Source organism: Falco naumanni, chromosome 15 (assembly GCF_017639655.2).
Source record: "Falco naumanni isolate bFalNau1 chromosome 15, bFalNau1.pat, whole genome shotgun sequence".
Taxonomy (NCBI): Eukaryota; Metazoa; Chordata; class Aves; order Falconiformes; family Falconidae; genus Falco; species Falco naumanni.
The window spans coordinates 16,103,502-16,115,821 of NC_054068.1; the positions used below are offsets into that span (position 1 = coordinate 16,103,502).

The 12,320-nt window shown below is 36.4% G+C and overlaps 1 protein-coding gene across 3 annotated transcripts in view; it reads left to right on the top strand.

Moving 5' to 3' along the window:
* ADCY7 (adenylate cyclase 7) overlaps positions 1–12,320 on the top strand; it is a 67,749-nt gene that overhangs the window by 50,173 nt on the left and 5,256 nt on the right. For all 3 annotated transcript variants that reach the window (XM_040615044.1, XM_040615042.1, XM_040615045.1), the window contains 12 exons: positions 118–161; positions 998–1,078; positions 2,125–2,197; positions 2,998–3,095; positions 3,701–3,785; positions 5,397–5,534; positions 6,714–6,776; positions 7,374–7,412; positions 8,834–8,997; positions 10,246–10,327; positions 10,887–11,042; positions 11,755–11,901. In XM_040615044.1, coding sequence (XP_040470978.1) covers positions 118–161; positions 998–1,078; positions 2,125–2,197; positions 2,998–3,095; positions 3,701–3,785; positions 5,397–5,534; positions 6,714–6,776; positions 7,374–7,412; positions 8,834–8,997; positions 10,246–10,327; positions 10,887–11,042; positions 11,755–11,901 — 1,170 coding nt within the window. The remainder of the gene's footprint in view (positions 1–117; positions 162–997; positions 1,079–2,124; positions 2,198–2,997; positions 3,096–3,700; positions 3,786–5,396; positions 5,535–6,713; positions 6,777–7,373; positions 7,413–8,833; positions 8,998–10,245; positions 10,328–10,886; positions 11,043–11,754; positions 11,902–12,320) is intronic.

Consider the following 12,320-nt stretch of genomic DNA (forward strand, 5'->3'; position numbering starts at 1 on the left):
ATGGTTCTTTATTTTTATTTGTGAATACAAATGGTTTTGGCAGCTTTCTGAGGTTTATTTTCAGTAGTTGTTTGCTATCTTCTGAGTAACTTATGCTTAATTCCTTATTTGATGTAGGAAATACCTTTGTGTTCCACTGGGCGCCAGAGAACTTCAGATAGGTTTGTCAGTTACTTTTTTTTTTTTCTTTTTGTTAAATACATGATCCTGTGTTCCACTTGCTGTTCACTGTACTGTAAGCGTGTGATCTTCTGGCTGATTAATCGCTGTTGTATGGTATTGCTACATTAGAAAGGTTAAGCTGAATCTTTGGCCTTTAAGACTCCTCAATTCAGGTTTGTTATTGTTTGCAGACTCTAAAAGAAGCTTCCCCCTCTTCGTCCTGCTGGTCCCTCAGTCACTCAGGTTGCATTTTGCTTTATGGGCTGTAGCAGGATGGAAGGGAGTAGGGAAGTAAGGGACATAGAGCAGTGGAAAACAAATCAAAGCACCTCGAAACTTGTCTATGTGTATATATTGTAACTGCTTATGCTACCACAGCTTTTGGTTTTATTACCAAAAATACTAGATTTTATTTGTAAATACTCTAATACAAAATAAATACAGTTTAACATAATATTGTAGGTAAATATATATTATATTTTACAAGATATGTCTTTGGCTGGTAGTATTATTTCACGCCATTGTAACGTAATAAAAAATTTGCACTATATGTAGAAATGCTTACACCGTACCTGTACTACTGAGTTAATGAAGTAGATGATTTTTACTTAAGACATTTTATTAGTTTATCAAAATATTATATTGAGAAGTGCATGATATGAGTAACTAGAGAAATGCTTAGTAAAGTGCATATGAGTGTGTGTGTTCATCAGCTTTGAGCATTCTTGTTTAACTTCTCTGGTAGTTTCCCCCACTTGTGTACTGAGGAAGTGTGGTCCTCTGCAGCCATTAATGCTGAACAGCATTTGTGACATGCGCTTCATTTTCTTCTCAGAAATTCATCTCAGAAGGGAAGGATAGAGGAAGATATTTATGATGAAATGATGTCAACCATTGAGGGCCTGAGTTCAACTAAGTATGCAGTATTTTATTTTTTTATTCATCTTTTCTTTGAGAATAATGGGCATTTTCAATTTTAAGTCTGGATGTAAAATTTAATTCTCAAAAATGAAAAGTTAAAAGGATTTCTGTCTTGGCTTTTTTTTGGGTATTTTAAAAATTTATTTTAGTTCATTTTTGGTTTTAATTTTAATATCATGAGAATATTACTGCATTATTATAGCAAGAAGCCAATGATTAGTCTAGCTGTTCGATGCACCATAGTGCTATGAAACAGCAAAATTATTGCCTTGTTTCTTATGACTGTCTGAAGTAATGAGCTGACGTGCACTGTAGGATGGGATAGGAAGTAATGTTTGTGTTCTGATTATTAAAATAAGAAGCGTCAGGAAACGGGGTGCCGTCCTCAAACAAAACCTATTCATAAAGTCAAACACAGTTTTGGGGGTGGTAATAAAATTGTTTTAGTGTCTGGTTCACTGAAGGTAGGTGGTCTATCAGCAGCAGGTGGTGCATTTGGCACTGTATTTGCATTTAGAAGCAGCTAAACATAGGCAAGTTTATTGGTTTGGGTTGTTGTTTTTTTTAATTTAAAATGCATTATTGAAATTCCTATCAAATATAAAACTGCATTTGAGAAGATACCCTCTTTCCTTTCATCTAAATTTTAGCCAGACTGTTATCACTGTACCTCAGCTATTCCTAATAGGGGCCTGATATTATTTAGGGGAAATTTTCAGAGGCTGTGAGCCATCTCTTAACGTCTGCTATTATACTTTCCTGTTTGTAAACCTTGGGGAAGTTCTGGGGTTACATTTTGCATGTAAATGGCAGACACCGCTGTCTGTGAAGAGTGTTCTGGATCTGCCTGTCAGCTACATAACATACGAGTGGTTACGTTTTTATGCTATGGAACGAAAAGACCTTGTAGAATGGTCAAATGTCTGTAAACCAGTGGCACTGTCACCCTGTGCGCTGTGGAGGCTCAGCTCCAACGATGAGTTTGCGTAGTCTCCTTGGCCTGTCGCGTACATTTTGTAACACGTGTCTCTTTGAATGCAGTCCATGGTGTGGCAGATCGGATGACTTCTGGGGATTTTCACTGATTTTTGCAGAACCCGGTCTTGAAAAAGAGGTTGGTAAGAGCAGAATAAGCCTTTTTGGTCTTTGATTTGCATTTCAGAGGAGCCTAAGAATGTATATGAGCCTGCCTTTTCGTTCTGAAACTGGATTCTGGAGGTGACTGTACATCCCAAGAGCTTTTTAGCGACTAATTGAGAGCAGATCTCATGATTCATTTGAGTTGGGCGTTCTTTCTTGAGAATGCTAATACTGTAGGTTAAAGGAGATTGTCTCTAACCTGCAATTAAATTCTTGCTATAAGGGACTTAGTAGGAGTTTGGTAACTTTACTATATGAAAACCTTCTCTCAAAAGTAATGGAATTTAAAAAGAAAAAACTAGTATTTCTGCCTCCATAATGAAAATAATTTGCTTTCTGTGGTTGTTCCATGGCAAATACAATAGTTATCTGTTAGGTACAGTGTACTTTTCCTGTTTGAATACCTGTTCTTTAATTTACCATGCTGTGGTGTACCATATGTAGTTACTGGGGGTGTGTGTGTGTGTGCGTATACACTTTAGGTTTACTTCTGTGTGTATCCTTTTTTAATAAGGATTTTGACTACGTGTATCTGTGAAGTGCTGATTTACATACTCAGTGGATTTCCCTCTAGGTTTAAAACTATCCTTTGGACTGCTTTTCTTGACAGATGTTCAAGTGAATTTTAATTGGTGTTTTTCTTTTCCCTTTTAATTCTATGTATGTTTTTAGTAGTACAGTATACATTTGCATATATGTGTCATCACAGAAATGTAACAGAATTTAAAATATCTCTGGAATTATCCTTAAGATTTATTGTAATCTGTGTTTCAGTATCGCACCATTCCTATTCTAAAACTGAAGAGTTACTTCGCATGTGCCAGTTTTGTGTTCCTCTGTATATTTCTGATACAGATGCTTATAATGCCAAAGTGAGTATCAGTATTTTAATAATTTATAATTAAAATTAGCCAACAGCTAAAGTGAAACTCACGTGCATGAAACTTTTTTTTGAAGTTTAAACTTTTGGATTTCCTGAGTGTTTGCATTTAAGAAACATAGACCTCTTAGGACTAATTCACCCCTTAGTAAAGGAGTGCATTCATGTTGTTGGCATAACAGCCTAGATATCAGAATGAAAATAAAATAGAAATATTTCTTTAATATTGTGTTTGCTTAGTAGTACACACAGGGAGATGATCTGTTAAGTGAGAAATACTGTTTTATAAGAGTACTTGGCTGTAAGCACGTTGAGTGAGCATTAGAAAAATGGGATTAGCTGGTTAAAATGTGCTTGGTGATCCTTCTGTCTATAGACATACAAGGAGGGAACTTTGAACTTCTTCTCATACTTCTGGGAAAGCAGATATTTGATAATTCTGATAACCTGTGCAATGGTATGGACATCCAGTGCTATTAGAAGAAAAATTCTATTTAAATTTAAAGAGACACCGTTAGCAAACGTTTGACTGAATTACAGTTTGAAAATGTCTTTTCATTTAACAGTGGTTTGTTTACTGCTTTCTCTTCTGTTTAGAACTGCAAAGCTAGGAATTTCCTTTGGCATTGTTGCAGTCATCATTGTACTTATTTTGTTTCTGTGCTTTGCTGAGAAATGTATGGTAAGTTTATTTAAAAAAAAAAAAAGTTGCCTGTTCTAAAAGTGGATGGATGTAATTCAGCAGCTTGGTCTGTCTTTTAGGATGATAAATTAAGCTGTTGATTTTAGTAGGAGTTACAGGAGCATTGAACCTTGGGCTACTGGAAGATTTCATTGCCTGAAACAGATTTTTGTTTCTGAAAAATCTCACTGTAATTCAGAATTATTTGAGTGCAAGAATAGACAGGTAGGAGGAAGGAGGAAGATAGTAATGGTTGCTGAGTGGGATTGGGTTTTTAAAATTTATTTTTATTTTTATATTCGTCTATAATAGTAATTTTGGTTTTGAATCCTGATATTTTCTGTACTGGAAACAATATTAAAATCAAAGTAAGCTTGAATACAACATTAGTTTTCATAATAATATATAAAGCCTCGTGAAAAGTATGAACTTATTATTAATTTATGGGCAACAATTTCATAGCTGTTAGAATTCCAACTTCACTATTACATCAGTTAGGACACTTTGCATTTGTAGTTCCTCTTTTTAATTAATGTTTAAAAAATATAGTGATGTAGAGACAGCTAATGACATAGAGTTCAAGGACACAAAATTAAAAAAAATCCTTCTCCAGTCCAAGAACTATCTGGAGACAAGAGTGGGAGAGGGAAGAAATTTTAGAGAGTTCCTTGCACGCATCAAATCTACGTTGTGCTAGGCCAAGGGTGAGAGGGAATTCTGACGTTCTGTTGAGAACATGCCACCATCATCCTGTTGAAGGGTGGGGGTGGTGGTCTCCCAGGAAAACTGCTACAGAAAGAAATGGTCTCTTTCAGAGCCAGGTTCAAGTTGTGTAAAAGGGAAAGGAAAAGATTAAATTGCACTCTGTATGTAGGATAAAGCTTTATGATTAATGTAAAAGTACAGTTAGGTAGCATGTATGGATTTTATGCATCTATGGGGTTTATATATGTGAGTAGATGGACATTTGTATGTGTGTGTGTAAATATATGTCTATGTAGACAGAGAGGTGTGTGCACCATATGGTTTCTACATACATAAAGACACACAGAGAAAAGAAAAATTCCAAGATTGCAATTGCATCAGACTCGAGTTCTGTGCTGGGAGTGTTTTGTTATAGCAGCCTTGAGTAATGCTTGCAATCACTAAAAGTACATGCTTTACTAGATGTTCTTCTCTATAGCGACAAATGGGGGATATAAGGACAGCAAGAAAGGGGACTGTCTAGGATTGGTTTCAATTTAGTCATCTGAAAATGCAGTTCCCAATATAACATGATAGCTCTCTTAATTAAAATATACAACATAGGTTGTCGCTATATTTTTAGTAACATTTCTCCAGAACTTTTAATCAGATTATAGTTTTTTTATTTTTAAAGCAGAAATTCAGAGAATTTTAGCACCCGGCCTCTTTGAAATAAGGAAGCATTGTCTCCCTTTTCAGTTGTGGAGAGGCACTAGGCACCTGATCTGACTAGATTCTGAGTTTTAAATTAGGATTCCAATGAAGACTTGACACCCTCCTGTAGAGAAAAATTATTTTAAATTTAGAAATACTTCTTCCCATGTATCAAAGTATTATCTGTGTTACTGAAAGTAATTTTGTTTACAGAAGTGCTGCTCACAACAGTGGCCTTTCCTGCGCCATCTCTGTGCAATCTCGGAGAAGGTGGAAACAATGCCGTTACTTAGGCTTCCTTTAGCAGTCATCACTATCGGTGCCTTGCTGATTATAGCCATTTTTAATTTGGTAAGTAATTGCATTATCTTCATTCTGTGACATCCAGTTTAAGTAGCTTCCTGTATTCTTTTCATCAAGTACGTGCTTTTTGCTGCTTCTTCTAACATCTGATTCACAACGTGAGTTGATTTACACAAGGATAATACACAATGTCACGTAAAAGCATTAAAAGTAAAAACTCCCGGTTTGTGGAACTAGAATTACATTCTCGTTTATATCACTGTTTCTTGCTTTTAAGATGGCATGTATAATTACTGTTGGGTTTAACCCTCATCACTAAGATGGTCTTCCATTTTTTCGTAATGTGGGTTTAAATGTTTGGCTGTATCGGGTAGAATTTTTAAGAAGTTTACTGTGTTATTTGCACTAGCTAGTAATAATGCAGACAGGGGGAGTGAAGAATATGGGTTGGCTTGCTCTCAAAACTAAAGACGTTGTTGGTAGTTACTACTAGACTAAGATACACACGGTGTCTGTCTTAACTTAAATTTGAGTATTGTATTGCACCTGAGGTACATTTGAAAAACAACCCTTTGGAGTAACCTCATGCTCAAGACCACTCTGCTGTGTGGGGTGTTTTTTTAAACACATCATGTTAATGGTTCAATATGTCTAACATCAAGCTACAAGAAGTGATGTCCTTCCAATCCCAAGTGCTTGGTCTGCCATTCTTCTGATTCCATGGGAAGTTTTGTAGTGTTCTGAAAGCTATACCGTAGAAAATGCTTAATTTTCTTTTGTAAAGTGTTTTTTCTGCTGGCTTAGGTCCTTAAATTGACTCACAGTGGTGTCATGTGAACACCACCACCAGAGACAGACTAAAAGAAAACAGGAACAGTGGCTGTGAAACTGGGGGCTGAGACAGAGCCACATGTTTGTGCCAGTTAGCTGTTAGATTAGCATAGCCATAATGTGACACTTTACTCTGAATTAGAAAAGTAGTACGTAAATACTTGGCAATTTTAATCTTCTTGCACCTTGTGCGTGCATAAATGTTTAATACAACTATATGGGATATCATGTATTTGAACATTTGTACTGCAGTAGCAGTGAAAGGGCAACCAGAGCAGGACTCATTGTGTAATATATGGAGAAAAACCTTAAAATTGATAAGTACCTGCTAACAAGTTTGTATGGTGGTTTTGTTGTTTGTTTGTTGTCCTCTTCCCCCCCCCCCAATAAATGAAGACTACTGAAAAGAACAAACCTGCAAACTTTACTGGATCAAATGACCTGTGTGCTACCACCTATGTGAGTAGAGTACCGTCTTCATTTCTAAGCTTAAAGTGAACTGGGTCATGGATGGTGTGTATAATAGAGATTAATGGCAGCATTTTAATATCTTTTAATCTTTTAACAAAGACAGAATTTTTAAATTGTTGAACACAATGACTCACTTGTGCCACAAGGCAGTTTTAGGGATATTTTCTATTATTAGCTGTGGCTTTACTGTACATCTTTTAGGGACTTCTTAAAAGTCTGGAGTACTCATGGGTAAAGCTGAAGTCGTGGGTTATTTTGGTTACTCGGCACCTTTGAAAGGTATTCTCTAGCATTTCTGTAAGGATAGATTCAGCACTAATGACACAAAAGGATTATTTCCAAGGGGTTTATTTTTTGTGCCTTTAACTCCAAAGTAGCATTTTATTTTGAGATCATCCAAGTGTTTGGGATGCTCCTTTGTCACCTGGCCACCCTTTTAGATGATGGGTGTGTTTTTGAACAATGCACAGCAGGTTGTGTGAGCGCCCTTTCATTCAAGCCCTTTTGACAAATGACAAATTACACTTATATAATGCACATTGTACTCATCTGGTAATTTTCTGTTCTTCCATGTCTGTAAATCAGCCTTTTGGAAACACAACTCAATCCTGTGTTGAGGAAACTGTAAGTAGTGAATACACATTAATTTAAAACTCAAATCTTTGAATACTGTATATATTACTGACAACTGGTAGGTTCTGTTGCTGTGTAAACCACAACATTTTGGGCATCTGACAGCAGAAAGTTTCTTTGTGGATTCAAGATATTTCAGCTGCTGTTGCTGTGCTGAATAAAGTGTGGCTTTGCAATTTGTTGAAATTTCAGACTTAAAAGTAGATCTAAAGCAGAAGTAAAAGAGGAAAAAGCAGCAGAACAGGATGATGATTGTGTTTGAGAGATGAGCTGTACCTGCAAGTGTCCCTGTAAAGTATCTTTCTAGAGTGAAAGGGCTTAAATGGCCAACAGACCTGTGTCAGTGTTCTCTATGTAGTGGTATATTTTTCAGAAGTTTGGTGTCAGGGTTATAGCTGAGTGTTCGTTACCTTTTGGAGATTACAGTCAAAGCCTTTAGGATGACGAAGTTTGTATAATATGTTATTATGCGGGCTCTGATCCCCAGTTGCCCCATAAATTGTTCTAGTTTTGTTCACTTCAGCAGAAACATTAACTGCTCAAATAAGAATTTCCCAGATCTGTGGTAGGTCTGTGCTATTAGGAGTGAAAAACTGTGCTTTGTACATGAAGAGAAAGAAATCCTTGAGAGCAGAAGCTGAGGTAATTTTGGCGTTGTTTGTAGGCTGAAGGACACTAGCCTAGCATCTTATACCTGTGCTGGTGACTGCAGGGAGCAATCCCGTCTGCACCATGCACTTTGTACCAGCTGACAGATGTAATGCTCCCAACCCCATACTGACCTTGGACACCATGCCTGAACTGCGGTTCCTCTGGGAAATTTTTCAGTAATTCCATTGGATAATGGCCCTAGCTTGATAATGTTTATTAGCATCAAAGTTCTTAGGAAGGAGCTGTGTCTAAGGCTGGACAACAGGTTACCTGCTAAGACAGGTTACACCTGTCAATATGTTAAAGATGGGGGAGATGGGGACGTGGTATCTGTTCGAGGTTACGAAGGGGGACCACTGTCAAAAAGAGCACCAGAACGCTGGAGCTCCTGGTTCAGAGCCTGTTTGCTGGACTAGGAAGCTACTTCAGGTTAGTCTTAAACTTTAAATAAATAATTGCTTAAATTAATAGATTTCAGAAGATAAATTCTCAATGCTCTTCAGTTTTTATTTGACGTTGTTTATGTTGGTGTGGTGCTTTCTGTTAAATCTTTGTAACAAAATAAAAAAGTAAACTAAAAAAAAAGTTTTAAGTTCACCCTTGTAGTGAAATTAAAAATAGAGCTTGAAGTGTATTTAGCGAGTGATTGTAATTTCTATTTAAATTATAATGATCATGAACTTAGAGCATTTGCTATGGTTTGAAAGTCTTAGGCATGAAGCCTGAATAATGCATCTGCTCTTTAAATTCTTCTTTTACAGTATTATGCTTACTGCTGCATATTGGGGTTCATTGCTTGCTCGGTGTTTCTTCAAATGAGCTTCGAACTCAAAGTTCTCCTCCTGTCCATTGCTGTGACCGTATACCTCGTCATTTTTAATACCCTTCAGTATAGAAACATGAGCTTCTATGGCAACAGTACCAGGTGCAGTGTAAAGTTTTTTATAATTGACAATAATGTTTTGTTAAAGGTCTTAGATTTTTTTGTACACTTACTGGAATTATGAAATATAAGTTAGGCATTACAAAGCTTTCTGTAAAGTTAATGACATGGAAATCATATTAGGCCATATCACCTTTTTTTTAGTATTTTTTTTTAAGTATGTGTGTGTTTTCTGCAAAATTGTGTAATATGTCTTCTGAGCTCTCTGGAAGCTTAGCTTATGTTAAAGATTAAGGGGTAGAACATTAGTCTTGTAATAAGGTTGATCTGTTAAGCTATGAACAAAAGTCTTGCTGAAAGTCTGCTGTTCAACTGCTTGTGAGACTTGCTAGTCAACAGGATAGTGAACTCTTCATTTAGTTAACTTACTAACTGCATATGGTTTGAAAAGTAACAGCAATTTACCTGATCTAATTGAAGAAACAATAAAAATATTTAAGAGGAATCGTGTAGAAGGCTTTTACTGTTCATTTGTAATCTTTCTCAGATTCTCAGCATAGTCTCATAGCTGAAGATTAGGATACATTTATTTTGCAGAGGCTAACTGTGAGCTGTCATCACAGCTTAAAAAAGCCTAAATGAGCTCTTAATTTAGCCTCTTAATCCCAGGCTATTGATATAATGAGAATTTTGTTTGATGCATTTGTGAAAATTAATAGGTGTGGTAAGACAGACTGATCTTACTATGGAGGGAGTGGTGCCTCAGATTTGTATGGCACTACACACAGGTGTGATTTCATGGCTGTCTTTGTTCTAGCAAAGCAGGTCTTTCTTTGTTATCATCTTTCCTGCTGCAAATAAGAAAGTTTCTTTTCTTACTTCTAGGTTTTGTTGGCTCTTTTTGTGGGGCAGTGTGGGGTGGCAAGCTGAAACCGTGCAATGGAAATTAAGATGGCTTCATTAAGATAAAGCCGTGTTTACTTGACCGTCTCACTACAATAGCTGCTTAACGAGGTTTCAGCACCCGTTTTGTCATCGTGTGAAACACAGTTGGTGTACTGAACCGAACCATAATCCTTCCTTGTTAAGAGGATAGGACCGAATAACCAGCCGGCCACTGGCACCAATGAACAATAGCATTGGCGCTGTGTGTCTGAACACAGGCACCTACTCCTGCTATGCTCTTCTTCCCCTGCCTTCCCCCCTCCCCCCTTACGCCCCCACCCCCCCTTAATTATGTGCATTTTTTAAAAGGATACAGATAACTATGTATTGCTTTCTTGTTTTCAGGCTTTTCATCAAAGAGCCAAGGATAATGACTAATTTATATCTGGTTCTGTTTTACATAACCCTAATTTTACTTGCAAAACAGGTATGTGTTTAAAAAGCAATAGGTTAGGTCTTTTACTTGCAGCAGGTTGATTTAAATAAAATGCCAAAGTGTTGATCATTGAAATTGTGTTGTAAATTAGTATAGATTTTTATCTTTTTTTTATATTCTTGTACTTAGTTGTAGATAATGTACTCCGCTTGTACTTACTTAATGCAAAAATGTTTACAATGAAAGGATGGGGAACATTTTAATATTTTTCAATAGTGTTTGCATTACAGAAATCAAACTTTCAAATTCTTCCAGTTTTTTGATATGTCAATGTTAATTCTAAATCAAGGCAGTAATTCAAGATAAAAATAATCACCATATTACTAAAATGTCATTTTGGTAAATAGACCTGATGGTACCCAAATGGCGTTTGTTCATACTGACTGCTTCATATTTTTCTGAGCTTCCTTCTCAAAGCACATTTTTCATAACTATATAGACTCCAAAGACCTTGAAGAAACTATTGCTACCACACTTTTTGAATATTTTTCTAATATTTTTCAGTGAGATATTATATGGAATTAATTTATCATATTCGATCCCTTTGCAGATTGATTATTACTGTCGACTGGATTGCCTGTGGAAGAATAAGTTTAAAAAAGAACATGAACAGTTCGAAACGATGGAGAATGTGAACAGGCTTTTGCTGGAAAATGTACTTCCAGCACATGTTGCTGCATATTTCATTGGTGAGAAACGAAATGAGGTATGTTTGATCTCTGCTATGTGATGGACAGTAAATTGGACTTCTGTGACAGAATGTCATGCTAACAAGCACACAGAAGGCTGTAGGGTTATGTCCACTTTGCTGCTTGTTTGTATCCTAAGACCTTTGTAAACCCAAGAATCTCTTATCTACATGGTCTCAAAAAATGCAAACTTTCAGTGTCAGTCACTGAAATGTGTTTTCAGCATTGGTAGTTTGGCTTCAGGACACAGTTTAAGTTTGGCAAATATTTAAAAAGGATTTACTGCTTTCCAAAGACTGCATTTTACCAGGGAAGATAGGCCTTCTTTTTAAAGAAGTTAGTTGAGGAACAGTTAGTATCTCCTTGGTAACAATCCCAGCGCGAAGTTCACAGATAATGATTTTTTTTTTTTAAGACGTCTATCTTTTTCTGCTAGCACGTCATCAGAATAAGTATTGCTGATTTCACAGACATGGTGAGTGTCAGAAGACTGGTACTGTCCAGAATAGACGAGAATCTTTAAGGTGTGTGTGTATATGAGTTTTCCCTTAGATTAATCAAAATGATTAATATTTCTGATAATATATGAGATGCCCACTGTAAAGTACTGTAGTTGACTTCATAGGAAAACTGTAATTTGATCACTGGTTACAAAAAATCATCGTAGTTTTAAATACCCGTGGCAGAAGGTGACTGCTAATAATGTGTGAATATATTATTTCCCTGTAGGACTGGTACCATCAATCTTACGACTGTGTCTGTGTCATGTTTGCATCAGTACCAGATTTTAAGGTGTTTTATACTGAATGTGATGTCAATAAAGAAGGCCTGGAATGCTTGCGGCTGTTAAATGAAATTATTGCTGATTTTGATGAGGTAATTGAGCTTCTGGCAGAAATGGACCTGATTACATATTTACTGCAAAACAAAATGTTTTGCTAGATCTCTGAGTATTATAGGGGGGGAAGAGGCTGTTACGCTGAATTGATATTCTGACTTCAGCCTTGCAATCTCGAGAGATGTATTCCCATCCGATGGGGTTTTTTAACTACGTGGTCTACTGCATTAGCAGTACGGTTTGAAAGTCCTGGATTTCACAGCTTTATTTCAGCACTTTTATTTCTCCTGTGAGCAGGCAGAGCAAAACTATGAAACTAATCCTCAATACTTCCTTACCTAATTTTCATGTGATTACTGGTATTCCTGGAGATGTATAATGCTTATTGTAGACAGTATAAGATTTCTCCTTAAATCCCACACTGAAATATGGTATTAAAGTCTAAAGTTGCTATTTT